The sequence below is a fragment of the Seriola aureovittata genome, chromosome 14, assembly GCF_021018895.1.
Source record: "Seriola aureovittata isolate HTS-2021-v1 ecotype China chromosome 14, ASM2101889v1, whole genome shotgun sequence".
Taxonomy (NCBI): domain Eukaryota; kingdom Metazoa; phylum Chordata; class Actinopteri; order Carangiformes; family Carangidae; genus Seriola; species Seriola aureovittata.
The window spans coordinates 4,441,328-4,465,897 of NC_079377.1; the positions used below are offsets into that span (position 1 = coordinate 4,441,328).

Consider the following 24,570-nt stretch of genomic DNA (forward strand, 5'->3'; position numbering starts at 1 on the left):
TTTTTGATACACATACCATAAATTAAGCATTGTAGTGCTACAGAGGAGCCCCGGCCTACAAATTATATTCTCCAGACGTACAAGACCCATCTAAAATCACATCATCATTTTTATTTTTTTTCTGTGAAAATGAAATGACCATTCTAACTGAAATCATGATTCATATTGCAATTGCAATTTTTTTTCATATCCTTCAGCCCTCGTCTTCACTAGAGCAGCCCAGGAAACGTCCTAGCCTCACTGTTTGACAAGGTACGACTCTGAGATGCTCTAATTTGGGGTAATTACTTTTTCCTAACAAAGGGGGGCGGTCACGTTTCCAGCAGTCTACGGTCTCAGGCTTTGACGTTTTGATCCTTGTTCTAATCACTTCAGCTCGAGCCCAACCAGCAAAAAGCAAAAACACAGTCTGGACGTCACCTAACTATAGACACTCTCCACTCCTCAGCTGCACTTACAGCCTCTGTTCAAGAAACCCACACAGAAACAGAATTGGGAACAAGGTGTAGCCATCGCCGAAAACGGCAACGCAACAATCGTTCTGGTTATACAATGACCAAATGGCTTGGAGCAGCAGCCCAGCCTCCACAACACACCCTGATAAGGTCCTGCTCTGCAAAGGCAGGGGAGGAATGTAGCACGGTTTTGCCTTAGTAGCACAGTCAAATATGGTAAACCAAGCAAGAGGGCATCTTGGGTAATTATTAGTAACGGAGTGGAGCGCCGTGCATATGGCATGATTGACACACAGGAAGGAGCACCTCCTGCACAAACAATGCTGCCCTAATTGGATGGTTGGATTCAGAATGAGTGAGTCTTGCTGATGAGAAATTCACTAAGTATTAACTAAATGCTGGTTAAAGCAGAAGGTTTGAGTTAGAGAGCTAATTTACCAGTGACTTGTGGATGTTGTGGTTTCTCTGGTGCTAGTTTCACTTGCTCATTTTGAGGTTACAAGGTAGAAATCACAGGCTTTAGGGAGTCACCGGCCTGACATGTTGCCCCAGCTTAGCAGCCCCTTTTTAGCTCTGCTCGTCACGCTGTAGTCACACATCTGCACCTATATATCAGAGCCGTGCACAGAAACATTCCTGAGAGCAAAGCAGAGGTGATTTGTGTGTCTTTCTCCTTCGTTTTTTATTAAAATTCATCTGTGATCTAACTGTTCACTCGGCTAAAAGCTATACCTTTTAAATCAGTCATCTGTCCAGAACCTAGACCTGCACCACATTAAGACCAGCACTGACATCACAACTGTTTCCCCTCTCCCCGCCGCGCCTCATGCCGCTTTCATATATTTTCTCTTGTCCTCAACAGATGGACAATCTTGCAGCCAGAGATTTTTTAAAGTGTTTAATAAATGTAATACAACCTATATAGTGTTGAAGAAAGGGGACTAAACCAGAACCATGTGCACGGAGTGAATGGCAGCCGTTAGGGGCCACAGCTAATATGGTCCAACATGTGGACCAGGCCATGAAGGCAGGTTCACTCACATGTTGGACAGTTTATGACCTTCAGCATAGTTCCCTCAGCAAGTAGACTGGGTACGTTACTACTCTGTAATTTATAGCGTGATGTTTTGTTTTTAAATGCACCAAAGTATTCTCTACAAGAGGAGAAGTAATAAAAGGATACAGGTGATGTTGGAATGCAGTGTCTTTCATGTTTTATCTCAAAAAGGAGTCGTACAGTGGTATTGTGTTGCTATAGAGGGTAATATATGAAGGTGTTTGACTTATTGTCAAATTAAGGAAGGCTGTCATGACCCCGGTGGTGTGTATGCATGCCTCTGGTCGTTATTTCATTCAGCTCAACCTGACACTGCTAACCGCAACAGATAATAAAGTATTCCTGAGAAGGAATGTGAGCAGTGATGGGACTGGATAAATCACAAACACTTGGAAGTCAAGCTGGAGCTGTGCAGTGTGAATACTTATATTTCACATACCTACAGTGAATACATACAGTTTAAGCATTTACCACTGTTACACTGTGAAGCCTCATCAGATCTTGTCTTCAACTTTAAACAAAGGAGCTTTTACTTGTCTTCAAACTTTGTCCCTGTTGGCTACCATACACTCCAGAGCAAGAGCTAATCAAATCTTCAAGATGCTTCCCTGTAATTATATTTTGACCCGTTAGTGGGTCAGTCACCACAAACTCATGCAGTGCAGCCAAGTTTTGGACAATCTCTCAGAGCTTTGCTTTAAATACCAGTGAGAGTTGGTAATTTGGACAAAATGATCTGTCACAGTAGATGTAGTTTTTTATTGCTGTATCAATGAGTGAATGTTCTGAAGAAATAAATTAGAGAAACTGTTCATGGATAAAATGTTTTTGTTCAATCAAGTGAATACAATATTTGAAAAATCCTCTCCATGTACTTGATCTCATTGATGTCAGAAAATATTAAAATCAAATACTGTCATACAACTGTCCTGCTCACTGATTCACAACATTGCCCATTATGGCCTACACTCAGAAGGAAAGGGATAGCTAGCATGGTAATAATGGTGTATAACCGTAACATATATACAGTAGCCTCATGTTGCCCAACCTTAGATTTTAGTCAAGATCCCAACTTTTCCAAAGACATCAAGTATTTCAGGCAGAATCTTGGGCAAATGTGTTAAGAATGAAGCCTGAAGTCATCTACAATATTTCCATTTAGTTACATGGAGCAGTTGTAGAGCCCATATATATCATAGAGCTGATAAATGATGCTTAAATGATTGATGAATATATATATATATATATATATTATATATATATATATATATATAAATGTATACTAATATTAAAATGTATGTTAATTATTTCTTTAGTTAAAATATTAATCAAAAACAAGTTTTTACCTGACCAATTAATTTCAGTTAAACTAAAAAGACATTTTCAAATACTAATTGTGACATAACCTACATTTGGCCACATCTACATCCTTTTTACACTTACATGGGACATTATACTGTAATATTCACCTCGTGCTTATACCGATAGGGTGAGATCCACAAATGTATTAAACGCTATCTGACTCACATTTTTGCACAGCCTAATATTTCACTAAGCCTTAGCATTTCATTCAGAGATGTACTCCAGATAAGTGCAATAATCTCAGTTTGATGGATGGCCCAGCCGGAGCCTCAGGCCAGTGGTGTGTACATACTGCAGTGGTTGCTGCTGAACGATAAAACCAACATAGGCAGGTGTGTTTGGTTAAGATGCACTTGTCAAGAGGGGTGACAAGCATGTCTGTGTTCATTCAAGTGAACCCCTTATCTGCACCTCCATGTCCCACTCATGAGACAAAAGCACTTCCCATGTTTGTATGATTTACCTCTCAAGTAAAGTGCACCTCCGAGCGCACACACGCACACACGCACGTACATAACCATACCTTACAGAGGAGACCGTGCTAGCTATATGTTATATATCCTCTCATTACTACTTACTCCGCAACTCAAAACAGTAGAATACATCATTTGTCTTTCTATTTTGTGTTGCTTCTTTTCATTTATACATACGCAATTTTTATTAGTTATTTTTTTTGGGGGGGGGGCTGTATTTAGTTGTTATGGTTTCTTGTCTATTTTATTACCTTTGTAGCCACTCTTCTTCGCGTGTTTATGCGTGAGCTCGTACGTCACCTTTTTTACATTCAGAACAGTTTCACCGGCGTTAAGCGGAAGTGACGACACATCAGGAAGTAAAGCTCGCCGCTGGCCGACAGCAGTGAATAGCAATGGACAGCAACAGCAACAACTAACATTAGTTGGCGTTTGTCTCAGAAGCCGCCGCCTGAATGTATATGTGAAGCCTGTCCCTGATGAGGTGAATTGCTGAATGTCCTTCTAGAGTCGCTGAAAATGACACCGAGGTAAGCAGCTGTGTGTGTGAAGATCTGTGTGCTTGCTAGCTCTGTAGCTAGCCGCATGTAGCTAACATTAACCTGCAGTCTGAACGAAAGAGAGAAAAAAGCCTAATGTTAACCTCATAAATAAGTCTCTTGAATGCATGAGTTGACTGTAGCAGTCAGCTGCGCTCGTCATGAGGAAACCTGTGGAGAGATGCTCACTTAAAGGGAATTACACTACAGTAAAAAGCATGTAGCTGTATCAGTTCTGTAATATACAGGCGAGCTTTCTAAGTTTTTTCTTTAAGCTGAAAAGCAGAGACAGTAGACTGTATGGGTCATCTAGAGATAAAAACCTGGAGCTGCTCTTAGGCACTGAATAAAGACTCTTTGACAGCACTCCTGGTCATTGTACTGCAATATTCTTAATCTCAACCAGAAGAAATGTATGCAAATGAATTAATTTGGAATTAATGCTATGCAACAGTCATGCTCTCAGCCCACTGGGTCAGTCACTAATTCAGTGACAATGACACCAAAATGTGTCACTGGATGAGATCATCTGTTTCTGTCTTGATATTTAGGGAGACAGACACATATATATCAATACTATACAAAATCATATAGTAATATCTAATTTTAGTTTTAATCTTCATATTTCTTGAAATTAAATACAAACAAATGTAGGTTTAAGTGGCTGTCATCAAATCAGACTGAAATCATTAGCTAGTTTAATATCAACGCTCCCTGTGTGCCCACATGAGTCATGTCCTTGTTCTGGGAAAGACAGTGATGCTCCTTTTCTTTCTGTGTTTTTCCAGATGACTTACCAGTGGCTTGGACATCTGTGATTTGGCAGAAGATGAGGCTTGCTCAGTTTGTCAGACTTGTCATTGCTTGTAATGATTCCTAATGTATGCACAAACCACACTGACATGGACAGCAAACTATAGTGAATCGTGACTGTTGCTTTTTGCACATCACACATTCACACTCACACTCACTCACACACACACACCAACTATATAAATTATCATTTAGCTTGTTTTGAATGGCTCTCAGTAAATAAACGGTGCTGACAATGTCACTGGGTGAGCAGTCTCAAAAGTGGTTTCCAACCCATGTCCAAGCCACTGTTCTTCAAGCAAACGGTTTACAGCCCAAGGGCAAAAATGGCACCAATGATGCCTACACCATCATTCAGCTGGGCAAGGAAAAGTACTCGACGTCGGTGGCGGAGAAAACGCTCAGTCCTGTCTGGAAAGAAGAAGCCTCCTTTGAATTGCCTGGTCTACTTTTGGAGGGCAACCCAGAAGTATATGAACTCTGCCTTATCGTGATGCACCGGTCCTTGGTCGGGATGGACAAGTTCCTGGGTCAGAGGTCCATCAACCTTAATGAAATCTTTGATAACAAGGAGCGTAAGAAAACTGAGTAAGTATCATATACTGTAGCAGGAAAGTACCAGATGTCACCTCAAGGCACATAATTTAACAACAAACCATACATCTAGACCACCAATCCAAAATTAAGATACACGAATACCTGCTGCAAAATTCTCACCATAATTCTTTTTTGCCAACACCAACTTGTTTTGGGAAGATACAAAACGATATGACAATCATAACAGGGCAGCATTAAATCAGTCAGTCAAAATGAAAAATTAGATTTAGTTTGCTACCATTAATGAACTGTAATCTGTCTAAAGTCATTGCAGTGCCATTAGTTCGCGATATTACACCAGCTAAATGTCAAGTAATTGACATTTGGACACTGGGACAAATCTGCTGTAGTTGAGTTTCCCTGATTGAATCTTGAATTTTGATATTGTAAATTTCATACTGGGTCTTTAGCATCACATATACAGTATTTGATATCTTATGTAATGATTTTTTATAACATTCAAGTTCAGTTCAGTGCCAGCTCACAGTCATGTATCAGTGCGTTGGTGGAACAGACTTTTAAGAGGAAGTGGAAAATATTTGCTGAAAGTCATACGTTGATTACAGAGTGGGATATATTAGTTGCTACACATTGTCACATTCACACACATGCCGTTTCCATATGAGCCTACATATGTGGACCTAATGACAGTGTGTTGAGTTGTGTTCGTTACATTCTGTACTCTGTACTCTCAAATAGGTTGATGACCTAAATTGAGCTATTTTTTTTTTTTACACCACATGATTAACATACCACTGCATTGTCCTTTATTCTCTCTATGTTGCTGTTTTATATGATTGATCCATTTCACTTTAAAGACCAGCAGTAAATTGTTTGTAATCCAGTAGGTGAACTGGAAACAGGCGCATCAGATTTTTTTCTTCTTCAGCTTTGAACTATCTAACACACCTGTCACAGATGAGGTGGAACAAACATCACAGATTGGTTGAGCTTTAGTTTTTCCATCTTGTTGATCATCTATTGTTCGAGGCTTAGCAATGAATTTGCCTACATTGTTGAAAGATTATTTCACTGACATGGTGAGTGCCAGTTGGCCTAACAGAAACTAGTAGAGCTGGCCAAACATGTCTACTTAGTCACTCCTATGCATAAACTTGTTTTCAAAGGTGAATATGGTATTTTCTTCACAAGCAAAAGGAGCTGTGTTTGAATGTTGGCGTGTTCAGTGAAGAGTTCACTTGTTCTCCTTGTTTTATTTTTGTCTGAATGCTCTCAGTGTCTTCCTTAACCCAAAAAGACTAAGAGTCAGATGAAGTGGAGACTCTTCACTTGCATACTGAGTGTGATTTTGGTGAACAGTAGTGGGTGTCATCTAACTGAGTCAGACCTCTCTTAAACAGGCTGATTTGTCTATACTGTTTATCTACCTCACGCCCAGGGCTTGCTAGAAGAAGGTTTGTCCCTTTGTGAAGTTACTGAATAAGAGGCTTGAACAGAAAGAGAAAATGAATAAATCTACACTAAACTAAACCAACATACTGTACGTACCATCACATCTTGGGGATGTTGATCCTTACAAGTCCAGCACACACACGTTTCTTAAATCTACATTAAGAAAACAGGAACAGAATTAGCAAACTGGATCTGGTGCTAATTAGCTCACTGCACATTTCAACATGGAAAGACATCAGCACACTTCCTGTTCGTCCATCAGGGGGGAGAATCACAATATGTTATAATCAGTGTGGATGGGTTTTATTTGTTTTAGGTGCCTGAGCCGATGCATCTTGAGGCCGTGCACTTTTTCAGCAGTGGTTCTGTAATGGATATACCCGTGTTGCTTGTTGGCCTAATCCCACACTGCAGGCATACTTGACAATGATGCTGGGACCCTCGATACTATATCCACACTCCACTGTGGGTCTGTGTTCACTGCGGGCCCATCTGCAATGTTTTTGAACTGACATATTGGGGAGGAAAGCCCGTCTTGATATCTGAGTAGGCAGCCCATAATTATCGCACACCTGTGTTTGTTGATTGTGAGGAGTTTCCCAGCGGTCCGGGCCCGAGTGGGAGGATTGTGGTTCCAAGCACACGGAGGTTTATCTTGGCCTTGAGACACACGTGAGGTGCAGCTCCGGCCCCACGGCAGCGGCATGCTGTGGCTGCTGATCAGACTGAGAACGGTGCGCAGCCTGGGAATTAGACCCAGCAAGGCCTTTCATGACTGTGCTCCTGGGCCACGAGCTCGACGGTTTAGAATAGCGTTCAACAGCTGCGGTTTTTAAAAGGCCAATACCAAGACCTTTTTTTCTTTTTTTTTTTTTTTTTTTTTTTTTTTTGGATTGAACTGATAACTGATACTTCATGCTGGAATTCAAGGGATTCTACAAATCTCCATTTACATCCAGGAAGTAATATCAGTAATTATATTAAAACAAATAAGATCATGCAAAGATGTTTTCAGTTCAAGGGTTGTCCATTAGATTGAAAATGTTACATACGGTAATGGTGTGCAGGCCAGTATTTAGAATACAGCCACATTTCTTAGATTTACATTGACTGATTTACAGTTTATTCATCTTATTGCTGTTTTCCTGTAGGACATTGTCATAAGCCCTATAACATAGTGGATATGTATTATTAGCATATACGAACTGTTGGGTTGCCATGCGACATGGCTTTGCAGTTTCCCCAATTGCTTGTTGTTGCATTTCTGAACAAAGGCCAGATTTGTGCAAATGCCACTTCATTTCGCTCAGAGTGAAGGCATAAATCCCATTACTTCCAGTTGAAAAAGCAGAGAGGTTAAACAAATAGAAGCTCAAAAGCAGCCTGAAATGGTCTATATTATTCAGCAGCATCCCGTTTCTAACGTTCAATTTGCAAAGAATAATGTTTATCCTCTGTGTGATAAATTGTATTCTCACTTGTGTCAGAAAAAGTTAAAGTCAGATTTAAGCCCCTGCGTTTGTGTGTAGCTTTTGGATTAGTCTGCTCAAATTAGCCTTTTCACTGGTGTCCACAAAGAAGTAGGTAGAGCACATTAGAAAGGATGTGGGCTATTTCTTCCATTTGTCATATTGTTTGATAGTGTAAGGACTTTTACTGCATTTTGACTTTGTATACCTGTCTTCCTGAATGATGCTGAATTATGTGTAATCAACTCACAACATTTTCATAAATCCTGTTCTTTTTATATAAATTGCCTTGTTGAATTTGCTCAGCCTAAGCTTTCTCCTCTCTCATTACAGCTGGTATTCCTTGGAGTCAAAGCCGGGGAAAAAGAGGAAAGAACGAGGCCGCATCCAAGTCAGCATTCAGTTCATGAGGAACAACATGACGGCCAGCATGTTCGACCTCTCCATGAAGGAGAAGCCCCGCTCGCCTTTTTCCAAACTGAAGGACAAAATGAAGGGTCGCAAACACGACAGTGGCTTTGGTGACACATCTTCAGCCATCCTGCCTCGCTCTGCCGTGTGTGACGCGGAGCCCAGCCGTCAGGCCTTTGCCCCAGACCTACAACCTCAGCCTGAAGCAAAGGTCAAGAGACCATTACTCGCTGGGGCCCATAAACTATCTGCAGCCCATTCCATGTCGGACCTCATTGGGACCCATTTTCGACCTAAGCTGGACTCCATGAACTCCATAGAAGAGAGTGGTGAGGACCAAAGCTATTTTTTTTTTCAGATTTTGATTGTTATGTATGTATGTTATGTTTGCCTCTTTAGGTACAGCAGGTGAACTTTCATCACTGCTTGTCACATGTCTGCAGAGGATTGACAGGGTTTTTGAAATAACACTAAATGATGTCTCTTTACCAAATGAAGTCATTGTTGATCATCTCATACTTTCATTCAAGGATGGAGGACAGTGGTATAAGCAAGAGACTGGTGTCTCAAAAATTTCAGCTATGTGTGAAGGATAAAAGGCCTTGTTGTCATACACTGAAATGAGAGAGAAGTGTTATAACACAACTGCAGTATGGTTTCCTCTTCTCCTGTGTTTTATTTGAAGTTGATCCATAAGAAGATACATTTGTGGTTTTAAGAACCAAAAACCATCTCAGTGTAGTTTTACATCTCCTCTCTCAGGCTTCTCTCTGGAGCTCTAGTAACAACAGGTCAGTGAGCCAATCAGAAGAGAGGAGGCTACCAGCCTCTCTTCTGATTGGTTGACTGTTTCCTGAGGGACTGAATAAAAATATAGTAGGTTTCATGTAAACACTCAGAGAAACCAAGTCCTGCAAGGTTGAATGGTGGGCCCAGGTGGGCGGGGCTTGGGGCATGGTTGAGAGCAGTGACTGCTTTGTTGTGACATCACAAAGTTTCAGAAGTTTCTGAATACAGGCTGTGTGCATTTCTCTGTGGAGTGAGTACTTTGATACTTTCACAGTATTAATATAGAACCTAGACCTGCTTTATAATCAAACTACACATGGACATCTACCTTTATACTATGTGGGGCCTTTAACACCATTTTTTCTTGTTTACCTGTTCTAAATTAAGTATCTTAGCCTTATTTACTTGTGACTGCTGTACTGTTAATGTGGGATGCTTTTGCAATTTCCAGTGGCCATCAGTAGGGGTCAATAGTAGTCACAAAGCTAGAGGGATATACAGTGTATATAAAGATATTGACAGTACAAGGTATGTAAACCTATATATAAAGGTATAGTAATTTTTGTACCAGTCTGCAGTCTTTGTAGATCTCTGTTGCTGACCAGTATAAAACTGACCCCTCCTGCTACCCTATCCCTACTGAGATGTCTCTAAAAAATCTCTAAGAATATTTTTCTGGTGATGTCATTATTCTGGTCAGGTATTGATTAGCAACCCTAAAGTTTCAATATGGTCATTTTCAAACAGCACAGTTCATAATTTTGCCAAGCAATGGCGCAATCAATCAGGCAACAATCTGATTTGTCTTATATTCATTACCAACAACCCAAATTCTGGTCTCTAAATGTACAAATAATCACAAAAGGAAATAGATAAGCATTATTCAACTCACTGCCGACTATCTTGACTTCCAGATCTCCACCGCACAGATGTCTGAGGCAGTAACAGTACAATGATTATGACTTTATCTTACAAGCTACTTTGTGAACATTCAGTTTGGCATGCTGGAGAGAGGAAATTAGCCAAGGTTGTGAAGGTAGGAGGCACACAATTGCAGATTTGGAGGGTATAAATAATATAACAAGCTGTCCTAAATTACTGCTCCAAATGAAATGTTTCTTTTGTGGTGTGGAATTAGTTGGAGAAGTGTCAAGGCCAGCTTGAAAAATAACATGAGTAAACACTTAGGCACAACACAAAGTGGAGATCTTTACTTGTTCTTTTATTTGTGTTAGACAGTTCAAAGTGTTTAAATCATTAAATCAGGGATTGTTTTGGGTAAAATCATCATAAATCCTCCCATTGAAAAACAATTACATATTTTGCCTTTATAAAGATTGTGATTATTTCTTTCCATAGATATTTGTTTATTGCAGCTCCATCAGTTGATGTAATACTTTTGGTTTCCCCTGGGGGAGTACAGGTGGACCTCACAGGCGTTCCCAGAGCGAGGTGCCAGGCTATCAGGACGGTGAGGCACACAGTGACCCTTTCACTGATATCAGTGACACCCTGCCACAGAAGTATGCCACGCTCCCACGCAACCGCAACCCATTTGAGGGGGAGCACGGGCAGCTGTGGGACCGCGCAGAGCGGAAGGAGAAAAAGGAGAAGGTCAGCCTCCTGGAACGAGTGACGGGAAAGAAGGAGGGCCGCAAGACCAGCAACGGGGGGCGATCGGGCAGCTCTGGAGACCTGCGTTCCCCCAACCCTTTCAGTGGTGACTCACAAGCAGACACTAACCCGTTCAGCTCCAATTACAAAGCCAGGTAATTTCCTGTTTTGTTTACTTTGTGTGGTTCATCAAAATGAAAAAACACATCACACAGTATTGCTCCAGTACATCACACTCTATTTACCTCACAAAACATTTCCAGCTGTCTCTCCTTCATCAGGGTGCTGCCTTAGGTTGTTTCTGGTTTCCTTAATCCCAAATATCCCAATCAGTGATTGATCCCTAAATCACCATAGATACCTAGTACATAAAACAAGAGCATTTCAGTTTTGTCTAACAATATATTATTATTACTCTTACTCTTCTTGAATACAGAATAGTACAATAGAAATATAAATGACAAAACAAATAAAATTATAGCCATCTTTTCAGAATATAATTTATCAAATAAAAACTTAACTAGAGATATACCAATTGATCAGCTGGTGATTGGAAAAGGCTGGTTGTCAGCATGATGGGCTATGATTGGTTACGACCTATCAGTCTAAGATATCTGATTCTGTGCCGGTCAAATTTACACTCATACGCCTCTTAATGGTTCATGTTTCACACACAACAGCACAGACGCAACATGCTGTCGGCGTAGAAAATGCAAAGTTCGCAATTTGGAATAGGAACAACCACAAAAACATTTGGAACAACAAACTTAATCGGACACATGAAAACACCATCGCCTGCTGAACATGTCCAGTTTTAAGAAGCTAGCAAAGATAAAGCGACTAAAACTAGAGCCACACTGGTGACCTCACCTGTGCATGACGGCTACCTCACTGAGCTGCTGCTGTGGCTCGCACACGTGTGTCCACACCGCCAGTGTTGCTGTAGTGACTTGGATGATGGCCCTCAGTAATAATTAGAATTTTATTGTGATCAGAAAGCAGTCACATGATTTTTATTTACCCTCATTCCAAGAGTGAGAAAGTGAGCTTTCCCTTCACCGAGTGATTTAATAGTAAATAATCAATGTTTTATTATGAACATACAGTTCCATTGTCCATTAAAGAAACGTAAAAAATTGTTTGTGTAGCTGTCAATCATAGTTCAGTGCGTCTCTAATCTTAACCCGTCGATGGTTAAAAAAGTTGAATATCTGTTTGTCGACACAAATGAACAAATTCTTTAGTCGTTCAACCTAATTTTTCAAAACACCACAGACTCAAATTACTCCCATCTTTTAAATAAATGTCAAGTTGTTCTCAAATGTGTCTGCTCTTTGAGAAAATATATAATCCAGAGACGCTACAAAAATGGCTTCATGTCCAGTTCCTCATTTAAACTTCTTGGACACTCGGTTTAGAGTCTTGGAAACTTCCCCTTGAAGGAGCAGCTTCTCTAAATGTCCCTCTCTGCTCCACATAGATGTACAGTAAACACTCATGTGTTTAAAGTTGTCTTTTGTTTTCATTCATGATCATTTATTAACAGCTGCCAGGTTTGGCTTTGATGTATGTCAACAATCAACAGTTTATTTTGAACTGGTTCATACTTTGCAGGATGTGTGTGACTAAGAAACAGAAGGAACTTCCTAATTAGCTCCACTGAAATATCAGTTTCTTCCATGCCTTAAATTTAGCCTCCATCTGCGTACATGTGTAGCATATCATCACTGTATGTTCTCCATCCTTTTCCATAAATATCTCACAATCCCAAAATGTGATCTGGCTCGCCCATGGGACAACCACTGTGCTGCAGGATATTGGTTACTGCATTCTTGTAAAGTTTCAAATACCTTGTTGATTGAAATGTACGATCTGATACACCCCCCCCCCCTTCTCTCTCTCCTAAGTATTGTTGTTCAAACATGTCCACAGAGCCAGTTACATCTATTTCCTGTGTTACATAAAGAGTTGGTGAGCGCTGTGGCTAAGTTCTGGTTTATCAGTGGAAGGTGTCATTAGAGGCTCTTTAGAGAGCCTGGGCTTGATAACAGAGCCCTCTGAGCTATAGTAATGAGATCCTCTGCAGAGATAGACCACCCAATTAACCACTTATCTCTGTAGGCACTAGTCCATCATCTTTACTGCTGCCTTTGTCATGCAGTAGCTCACTGGTCATTTATAATGTGGTGCACGGATATAAAAAGGTGCTTCAAAGTACAATATTTATTGATGAAACATTTTCTCTCTTCACCATATTCTCTTAAATGTCCGAATCTGCCTCAGAGCTTCTGTATTAGTATGAATGCTGACTTTCTATTTGATTTCTTCACAGTGATAAAAAGTCAACAGGAAAGGAAGACATCGCCTTTGGCCAGAAGAAGAAGGACATCTACAGCAAGAAAAAAGTAAGAGAGGCAGTACAACCCTTGTTGCAAAAGCTGACAGTCGCTTGATATCGTCACACATTGTCAGTTTTACCTGACATTGATTGAGATGGAAAAAAAAAAAAAAGTGACCTCAAGCTGTGACATTACTTCCTTTGCAGCGTTGTGTATATTTTTAATTGAGAACTCAAAGTTTCATTTGACGCAGCAGCTGGTGGCATTGATCTCTGAGGCCTCTGGAAATTCAGATGTGCCATTCAACTAATTAGCAGCTGCACACATTGGTCATCATGTCTGATCCGATCATAATCTGAAGTGGTGTGAAATTTCAGTCTATAAGGTCAGTCATAGTGGTGGGCTGCACTGATTCTGTAATTGGAATTTTTTGTTGTTGTTGTTGATAAAAGGCAAGGAAATTTAGTTTGATTTTCTTTTTTTAATGATTATTACATCATTTGTACATGATGTTTTACCCTTTGTTGTTTTTTTCTTTAAATTCTTTTTTGCACTTCCAATTTGAAAAAGGAAATTCGTAGACTATTACACAGCAAAATTGGGATTTACGAAGGAGCAGTGGGAGCAGTAGCTTAAGTGACGCCTAAATGAGAAAGAGAATGCTGATAATGGCTTTCCTCACCTTTCTTTGTGGGTGTTGAGGGCTGTCGGTATCCACACGTGCCCCCGTGCATGCCGCAGTGCCTCGCAGAAATGGCAGCTCCCATTTCCTCTGCTTCAAGGCCCTAATTAACCACATGCAGGGGGAGGGGGGGAGTGGAGGGAGGGAGGGCAGTGAGAGATTTCAAAGGACTGAGCTTTTAGATTCTCAAAGCTGAGCTCATTAGAAACTGTAATGACACAACTGGAGAATGCCAAGTGTGCGCCTTATCTTCTCCCCACTACTGATCGCAGAAAAATGGTCATCATTACTTTGCCAGTTCATGGTCATTTCCAGGCCTTTGTCACCAGCCACTAAAGCTCCTGATTATTATGCTGTGTGTGTATTTGTGTGTGTGAGAGAGAGAGAGAGGGAGAGCAAGAGAGTGTGTGTACGCTTGTATGTGAAACCAACATTCACTTCCATATGGCTGTCAGTTCTGTTATTGCCTCTCAGATGGCTTAAGCGCAGTATCTTTCAGTGAGATGCCTTTTTTGTATTGTGTTGTGTGTGTGTGTGTGTGTGTGTGTGTGTGTGTGTGTGTGTGTGTGTGTGTGTGTGTGTGAGGAATAGGTTACTGAGCTCTGTTCTTGAAACCCTCCTTACATTGGACATTTAATCTCTGTGGCAAATATTTCATTTTGGTTTGTGTCGCCCCACAGTAGCCTCTGTGCTGTTAGAAGCGATAAGATACCTGGTAAGCAGTCCCGCTCCAGGTCTTTCCGCATTGTCTTTAGCCAGCAGTAGAAGCTTGAATGGTGCATGGGAGTGGAAGCTGATAAGTGTGGTATTTTAAACAGGGTGAAGGCTTTGCTGCTCTATCCGTTCGGGGGAGGATGCCCAGCACTGAAGCGATAAAGTGGTCCCTCATTAAAAACGATTACAGCTCCTCTCGTACCCGCGCAATATGATCTGCACATACCGTACCACACTGCTCTGTCCAAATAGATTGTCCTCAAAGAGCAAAGCTGGGCTTGGGTTGCATCCTTATTTTGGTATTTATTAGCCTGACATTTAATTGCAGAAATGTGCAGCCTGGCATTTCCCCCCTCAAAACAAAGATTCCTTTTTTTTTGTTGTTTTTTTCTTCTTTTTTTTTCCTTTTTCTTTTTTTGGTTTTTTTTGGGAGGGGGGGGGGCTTTGTTGTTAAGTTCTGGCAGCCTGTCAGGCGATTTTGTAGTCTCTGTAGTAAGAGAGGTCATACTTTCATACTTTTAGTAAAGAATAAGGAAAACAACTTTCTGAAGATGTTCGCTTCTAGCTGTAGTGTCCAAGTCAAATCCCATTAGTGCACTTAAACTGCTCTTGATTTGTTACAAACACTGTTAGACATCTGCCACAGAATTCAGTGACATGCAAGTGCTAAATCCCTGGAGAACAGTCTCATCTAACAACTCTCATTTAGCCTTTATTAGCAACAGATAACACGCGATAAACACATGTGAGTTTATGTCACATTAGGTTTACACGTCTAATTAGTAATTTTCTGTGTTGTGTTGTGAGCGATCTTTAAGGGTAGTTTCACTCCTGCCTCTGTTATCAGATGACACTTCATAGAAGATCATTCAACCATTTTAATCTACTTTTTCTAAAACATATCCATGCACAATATGGAGCTTGTAGCCTTATAAAATCTGCTGGGGTTGAGCATTGACTTGTTTTGTGTATTTTTTTGTCTGTTTTTTGTTCTTCCAGGAGGTGACACAGGAAAGTGTGGCCGCCTATAGTAACTTATCCTTTGAGGAAGTTGTGCAGGAACTCATCAAGCAGAAAGAAATAGTGAAGAAGAAAGACGCCCACATCAGAGAGCTGGAGGACTACATCGATAACCTACTCGTACGTGTCATGGAGGAGACGCCGAGCATCCTACGGACACCGTATGAGCCCAAAAAGAAGGCGGGTAAACTTAGTAAAAAATAAAAAGAAGCAAAGAGACAGAGGATGAGAAGTTACTAATAAAGGTTTAGGTGTAGCTCGTGTATCAGTATCATATGTTAAAATAAGTTGGAACAAATGGGATTGATCAAAGCCAAATTTATGATTGAGCTATGTCTTCGCTTTAGAACATTTTCATTCAGTGGATGTAGTTTTTATAGTTAGTTTTTTTGTTTTTTTTTGTTTAATCTTTTGGTTATTTTAGTACATGTTTCACGTCTCCTGTTTTTCTGTTTTAAAATTACCTTATGAATTCTTGTTGCGGTTCATTTTTAGGTAATTATCAGGGTACGTGAAGTTCAGTTGATACAAGTCAAATCAAACTCATTTTATTTTATTTTTTTTAAAGATGAATTATATTGAATGCACTTGAGGTCTGTTGCACACACAGCTGCCACCATCTGTCTAGAAGCTCTTAAGGTGCAAATGCAGCGACATTCATGTTTACCAGATGCTGCAGTCGCAGTTGTGTGCTGTTTGCTGAACGATGGTCAAGTGGTTGATAAGATGAAGCTGTAGGTTATTGTGTTTACACTCGAGCACAAGTCTTAAAGTCGCCACCTAACTGACCTGGACTCTGCTCTCACACCCAATACACTGAGTTCATTTATAGGTGTTCTTAGAAAGACTGGAAGAGAGTTACGGTAAGAAGTATCTGGGAGTCTGGTTTCCTTCTAGCTTACTGAATCACAAAAAAAAGAACAAAGATACATTCCTTTTATCAGTAACTGACTTTTCATTCATTCTTTATTTTATTTGTGACGACTATCATGTAGCTTTCTCAGACAGAGGGTCTCATATTCACTCGCTTGAGGTGAGCATTTTACTAACTTTAAGTGCAATAATTATGACTTAAGCATCTTGCGTTATGTTCTGCTGGTGATGTTCTTGTTTACATTTTAATCACACTCACTTTGAGTTGGGCTTATCACTTTATATTGATTTGATTCATTAGAAGAGCTCGGAGTTCTTTGTTACGACCTCACCTCACTCAATTCCTCCAAATACAAGTTAATGCTGAAGATTGTACAGATGGTACCAAGCTGCACATGTGGATATTTGCTGAACAATCTTTATTTATAAATATGTCATAGCTCATTTACTTATGAATGTTATTTTAATGTATTTGTAAGGTACTTTATGGTTGAAACGCTACAGTATCCCCACACCACCTCCCTCACCACATGTTTAATAACACTGTATAGTTAATGCAAATCGAAAAAAAAAACACACTTTAGTATTCATGTATTAAGGACTCACTGATACACTTTCTATTGGCATGAATATGTTTACCTTTAATGAAAATTCAACTTCATTATGTACTGTGCCTCAGTATATTTGTATTTTTCTTTTTGTATTATCAAAGAGTTCAAATTCATCATATAAGATATGAGTGTGTTTTACCAGTTGACTCAGCACCAATGAGAATCTGTTCATTACTGTCGGAGGCAAATAACCAACAGCATTCAGGTCACAAATAACTGTTTTACTGCCTTGTCTTCATTTCACAGTTTTATGTCATCTCATATGTCGCCTCAATCTGTGAAGCTTATGTCATAACAACATATGTTGTTTCCATGTCAAACGGCGCTCCTCAGTTCTGTTAATTTCTCACTTTCTACCAAACAAATGCTGAGGTGAGCTGTTGGGCGGCTGTCGGATCGGATCGCACTGCTGGTACTGAAATTAATTGAATGACTACTTCTTCGGTTATAGCCTCAGAGAGAGGCCATTCCCTATTCCTGTGCTTGTAGTAGATGCTCAATAATAGTATAATCACTCACTGATGTTTAGGTTTACATGTTTAATTGTTTATTCCTATTTAATGGAAAGCAGCTTCATGTACAGTGTAAAATATGCTTTGTATTATCACAGTAACTGTCCTTTTACTCAAAGTTGCAAACCATTTTTAATGATATATCTCTATTAGGTGATGATCCACCTTGTCCTGTTGCTGGTATTAATTCTGGTATTTATATCTGTTTTGTAATTTCTTTCTAATCCCAAGTCTTCAGAATATCTGACCTTTACACTGTATGATACCAAATCACAGGTGAGACAAAGTGCTACATTGAATGTCGACAGTCAAAAACACTTACGTTTTCGTTTTTTCATGAATGTTGCACCATTCAGAAACACATTTGTCTTTGTTTTCTGCTGCTGTAGTTATTCTATCTGAAGGTATGTCATCTCTTTTGGACTTGAAACCTTAAAAAAAAAAAAATCTCTTGTTACTGAATGTACTCTGGTTAAATGTATAATGACATACAGTACACTAAGAAGGCCAATGAACCTCGCTTGCCTTTAAAGTATTTGGTGTATCCAAAGAGATCATTTCATGGGTGTTTTTTTTTTTTTTCCTTCCTCTCTTCTTTGTGTTTAGTCGGACAAAACTCAGACAACGTTATTATGGACAAGAAGTGACTGTTGGTACATAAGATTTTGTGCGATGATGTGACACAGATGTTGGCAAATTCCTTTGTATTGGAAAAGATGATCTGATCTGCACATATTTTGTAAAGCCAAAAAATGTTTGAATCAGTTTGTAAAATCACGAGTATTATGAGACTAATTAAGAAGATATGTGGATAAGAGTCTGTTTTCCATTGTGGAAAAACTTCTCACTGAATGCCTTTCTACATGTGTTGAAGTGTAAACTCATGTCTGCTCATGTCACAGGCTTCACCAACCGATTCAACTAGTACTGTATTAGTAGTTAGCCAGTTGTCCATGGACCTTGCCAAGCTCTTCATACTTTAAAGGTGCATTGTGCATATAGTCACTTTGTAATATCACTTCACCTTCCTTGACTTTTTGCACATTTTGTCATGCTGTCAAAGTTTGGAAATGTGCTTCCTGAGGATTTATCCCGTCTGAGGTTCAGTCAAAGTAGGAGTTCATGTAAACAAAATTTCAAAACAAAAAGTTTTTTTTTTTTTTTGATTTATGATACTCAGCCTTTTTAATGGTTTCTCTTTTCTTGCAAAGCAAAGCATGTATTTCTGGCAGTGACATTTTAGTTCAGGCCATGTTGTGTAATACTAGCACTGAGTATGGAACAGGTGATTTACACCCATGTCTACAATGTGCCCTCAAGCCCAGCTGCTTTGCTTGAATGATGAAATTACAAAAGATAAGGTCTGAGAACATTTATTGTTGAATACATTTGGACCCTGAGGTTATTTAGTTCAAATGAAAAATGAGGGGTGAGTACTTCAAATTAATTAATTTTGCCTGTCATGTTTTCTTTTAGCTTGATTGCTACGTTTGCTTTATGCTTTAATATAATTCGGTGCTTTGGTAAATGTCAGACTGAAACACAAATCTAAATGAAAAGCATTTTCAAATCATTTTTTTCAGCACAACGATATAAAGGGGTACATTGCAAAAAAAAAAAGAGCCTGCATCATTATTGTACTTCTTCCTTGCCTCTTTGCATAATATTTGTCATCCAATTAATGCCTATGTTTGAATATGCAAAGCACTCAAACTGCTTAGAGGCAAATGTTTCCTATAAAACTTGGCGATGGCCTGGGTCATTATTTAAGTTTATAAGGACAATGTTGCACATGCATTAAAGTAAATGTTGTAGGTGAATGTCCGCCCCATCCAAAAGACAGTGCAAGTCTATGGTGTTTTTTCCTCCCATGTTGACGAAGCATGCATTGAACCTTTTGACGAAGATGACATAAAGCTCAAGTCGGATCTCACAATCCTCCTCTGGCAGTCTTTTAAGTCTTCTACTGATACTATGATGCTGCTTGCCATAGGCCACATACAGCTGCCAGACACTAAGACTTAAGCCCCGGCTAAATCCCCTGACGGTGCTTGTAATGTGGCACACAGTTATGAAGGAAATGATGACTGTGTTTATAAAAGATCTTGCCAGTTAGCAAAGCTTCATTGAGTTTACAGAATTGTATGGAGGCTGGTGCACAGAGGCCAACACAATTAGACATAATGTGAGCTGAGGTTAGTGCCCCAACATGGTGAAGACCTAAAATGACATTTTGATACTTACTTCTTCTGAAGGTCGTCGCCATGTTCTGAGTCTCTCGGCTCATTCAGGCACATGCCTTGTGATGTGTTTGGACTATTGTCTTTCTGCATGTCAATCAAATTTTTTGATCATGTAACACTTCTTATAATTACCAAATTATATGGCATCTTCCTGATCTATAAACCATTAATTCCACTGAAGTGGGTTCATTTTCATCAACTCTCATCACACAAACCTATTGTAATGTATTTAACTCAGAACTGTACTGTGTGTAAGTTGGTTAAGAAATGTACTTTCATACCTGGATGTTTGGGGACAAGAATGTATGGCTTTTATATTATTGTAGTTCTGGAAACACACTGGGGTCTAGATGATGTATGTATTGAACAGTATAATGCTGTTAATGGTGATTGTATGTGCCAACAAACGCACTGAGTCATAAGAATTTGGTGATGCATTTCTTCATATTCACCCATTCTCAATGTCCTACAGTTTGCAACAATGACTTTTAGATATTGTCATCACTATCATTATAATCAAATTCCAATGTTTCACTGGATGTACTTTGAAAGGCGTGTATTGTCCTTCTCAATACACTCACTGTAAATGAAAACTGCTGTTTTGTTGTTGTCATTCTCTCTCGCTCTCTTTTTTTTTTTTTTCAGTCAGAAAGATCAAACGGCTGTAAAAACATTTGAACCACGAATGAAATGTGAATTTATATAACTAGTGTCCTCACAGATGTGTTTAACCAAACACTGCAGTGTAAATCTGATGCAAAGTGGATTCCTGTTCCTTTCGTTTAACACCTGCCCTATCATTCTTAAGGATAAATTAAAAGCCGCTCTCAATTAACTCTGATCTCAGTGGCAGTTAAACCATGATTAGCGTTTGTAATTGTGCTGATTTGTGTCAAGCTTTTGTTTTCTGGCCTGCTCAGAGCAGCTCTTCCTTTTGTTCTGGAGAAATTCCCATGCCTTCCTGGCAAATGAGAGAAGTGGCATCGTTTGACAACTGAGTAGCAAGATTGCTTGTTAAAACTCCACTCTAATTTGCCTATGTGTGCAACAAGACTGTGTGAAATCTTTTGGGACAAGAAACACTTGTGTTGTTTACCAGCCGACGCTTTTGTGGGATGGTTTGCGTCCCTGTCACCCAGCCATGTAGCAGGTTAAAACATGACCTCTCCCCTGTCACCTCAATCTAGCAGTCCCTGAAGAGGTGCACCTCAACGGCGCAGCAGCTGCTACTGCAACACCACCCCACTAGATCTCCTGATGGAAGATGCATTGCAGTGGTAACCACGGATACTGGGAAAATACAATTTTACAGACAACATAATTTACTCTTCTTTGGATCCTACAGGTGACTGAAATAGTGACGAAGAATTTGGTTAACCATTTCTTTACGTAGGGCTAAATTTAAGTGTCAGTAACATTTAGATTTATAAAGTTAGCTTCAAGACATTGCTGCCTGGGGACAGAGTTGGCAACATGCATCATGATTAATTTTTTATCCTACTGTGTTAACTTATATTCTGTCTTGGGAGACGCTGGACACAAATAAGTGTGTAATTGGGCTTTATGTAGGTGTCACCTGTTGTATTCATAAGCTAATTGGCATCCTCATTGTCATCCTTACACGTTCATCAACAGATTGAATTTCGCAGGTCCCAGCTTTTGTGCGGCAGTGGCACGTGCCATCTGAGTGCCGAAGCCATTAGTTCATTGTGCGTTATACCATATTGCGGTAATTTGAGGAAATATCCAACAAACGTGTTATGTAAGATTCTGTGGGTGCAGACGAGCCTAAGCGTGCCAGAAAGGGCCACCCACAGGTCACCTGCACTGCCCTTTAAATATGGATGGGCGTCATAGCAGGGATCAGTGTCACCCCGCACGCGTCTGTGAATGGAAGTGCCTCAGGCAATCATGGAGAAACTTATATGAGGAGAAGTTCAGCAGATGGATGAGGTGTTTTTAAGGGAAAAACCAGACCTATTAGGGCAGCTGGGCTGAACTTGTTGGATGATCGGGACCCAGATGTCAAGGTTAACCCCTGAAATTCCCCAGAGTATCAGACCCCACCCACTCATCCGACGCAGGACTCTTTGTTGGATAGTTGACTAATCTGAATAGGTGCTTGAGATAAATCAGGTGTCAAACGTGCCGCAGATCCCAGCGTTGTGCATTGTATTGATGGTATTGTCTTCCTCTGATAGCCGCCACGCGTCTGGTATCAGGTGAACAAAGACAGATGACAACCAGAGGAAAGAGGGGATCTGTCAACACTGAACAGCAAACACAGGTGAAGGATACAGACTACAACTCATTTAACAACAAAATGGATGTACAGTCAATAAATAAACAGAGTTTATACTGCACAATATAAAAACAACACCAAAGTAGAGATGTACTTAAATCCTGTTGTTACTAATAATAAAATCAAACTTTTTATTTGCTTTAACACACTGCCAGAGCTTTTATCACAAGCTCAAATAATACAAGCCCAACTGTCAGGCCAGTGAATCATTAACAAAGTCAATAGTGTGGTTAAGTTAATTTAACAGGGTAAGAATACAGTGTTTGATGAAGCCTGTGTGAAGTGCATCTTTACTAAGTCCGAAATAGTGTTTAGGACTAATAATAAGACTTTTGCACTTTTATTTTCACATATCTGAATTTTAGCTTTGTCATTGGACAAATTATCACAATTACATGACATTTTTTTTCTGTTTTTGCTCAGAATCTAAAAATCATTAATACTACAGTGCAGTGAGTAGAGAGTGGCCACACCACCCTAATGTAGGTGTCTGACAGCTCAGACCTCAGCTCAGTGTGTGTTCATTAGAGAAGAGGCTGGATGGAAAGTTTTCAGCTGGGTCACTTTAAAGAAGCCTGTTTGGAGATGTAGCTAACTTATAGCCAGTTTACGGTTAGCCATAAAAAAGCAATGTTACCGACCAGTTAGCTTCATACTTCTACAGCTGTTGTTAGGCTAAATGACCAGGTACGAATTCAATGTCATAACTGTACTACTGCTAATAACAATAAGATGTCACTGCAATGTAGCTACTTAGTAAGCCGTTATTTAGCTCACCTAAATGTTTCGGTTAGCAAACATAGTCGTTGCTAGCTCGCTAGCTAGGCTGTAGATAATTAACAAAGTTTCCTGTCAAGCTGAGTTGCCAAAAACAAACATAAATGAACCAAGAGCCGCTATGCTAGCGATCTTTTTAAAAAGATAATAAATTCGGATTAATATCGTAATTCAAACATTTTGTTCATAACACCAGACTTCATACCCGAAATTAAAATAAATATAGTGAAATGTCAATTGTCCATGTTCTCTCCATGTTTTATTGTCTTTAACTTCATGTTTAAAAAAAATACAAAAACAAGCAAACTTTAACACTTGACACTAGTCAGATAATTTATATACAAGTTTAACTACTTATACACAGGTAACATTAAGAAGTTTAATTTGACTTCTCCACATCATGTCCTTAACCCCTCTTTCACACTTGAATATTTTGTGCTTTTTACAGGCCTGGTTGTTTTTGGGATCATGTCGAGTTTGAAGGACCACAGCGTTTCATCTGCAAGCTGGTAAGTGACTGGTCTCACTGTCACTGCCTGAGCAGCACGTGCCTGGGACTTATCACCTTTAAAGTAGGAAACAGGAGCTGTCAGCAGGCTATAGGTTTGCATTTAGTGATTTTTAGCCTGTAATTGGCACCACAAAGAACTTGTAGAGGGATCACTGTAGTGTGACAGCAGTGAGAAACTCACTAACTAACTGCTTATTTCATTTTGGTATTATCAAGAGTGAAGAATTACATCTAATCATGATTAAGCAGCAGATTGCCATTACGCAGTAAATGATTTGATATAGTCAAACACTTGTTCTGGATTGAACTTTATGTACCCCTCATAGTTTTTTCTGTGTAGAAGTTCCCCTAATCTAAAAAAAATCTCAGTCTTGTTATTGCTGTGGGTTACGATGCTAAATTCACTTTTTAACTCTGATTTGTGATCATCACAGCAGGCTAACCAAGCAGCAGACAGGCTGCTCACTGCTTACATCAAGCACAGTTGTAGTTTGCAGTGGATAGATCACATTAGAACTTCACTGCAATAGCTCAGTAAAGCCATGCTAAAACTAGAGTAATACAATCAATCAATCAGTCATCTCCTGACTTCATAGCACAGGAGAGCTCTGCTGGAATGCTGCTAAGCTGCAGATGTACCAGCCAAATTATTCCAGAGGGGAATTACCAGGCCATAAATCCAGACGTCAGGAGGATGGCTGTAGCCTATTTCACGGTAAAAAATCCATGCAACTTGTTTCCATTACCTTCATAAAGAATGTCTCGCTGTGCAGTGCTCAAACCTATCGCTGCCGACAGATCTGAACATGTTTGCATCCAAACATGGCCCCAGATCACGGGGACTTTAAACAAAACATCATGAGAATCTGCTGTAGTCATTCACCCTGTCCTGACAGGTCCTTTAAAAATGAATGATCTGTGACATGACAAACTGAGAGAGCAACTAATTATCATCTCCTGCTCATTCATAATCTTCTGTAAATCTCAGGCATGC

The 24,570-nt window shown here is 39.8% G+C and overlaps 1 protein-coding gene and 1 long non-coding RNA gene across 2 annotated transcripts in view; both read left to right on the top strand.

The window, feature by feature from the left end:
* Window positions 1-3,718: 3,718 nt before the first annotated feature.
* Window positions 3,719-20,579, top strand: LOC130181738 (rab11 family-interacting protein 2). Its single transcript, XM_056396130.1, has 6 exons — window positions 3,719-3,877; window positions 4,675-5,287; window positions 8,512-8,918; window positions 10,802-11,147; window positions 13,325-13,397; window positions 15,727-20,579. The coding sequence occupies exons 2-6, from the start codon at window positions 4,935-4,937 to the stop codon at window positions 15,949-15,951; spliced, it is 1,404 nt and encodes a 467-aa protein (XP_056252105.1). The 5' UTR covers window positions 3,719-3,877; window positions 4,675-4,934; the 3' UTR covers window positions 15,952-20,579.
* A 2,253-nt stretch (window positions 20,580-22,832) lies between these two features.
* LOC130181057 (uncharacterized) overlaps window positions 22,833-24,570 on the top strand; it is a 75,022-nt gene continuing 73,284 nt past the window's right edge. Inside the window, exons 1-3 of the long non-coding RNA XR_008829518.1 lie at window positions 22,833-22,975; window positions 23,514-23,574; window positions 24,173-24,291. This is a non-coding gene — a long non-coding RNA (uncharacterized LOC130181057). The remainder of the gene's footprint in view (window positions 22,976-23,513; window positions 23,575-24,172; window positions 24,292-24,570) is intronic.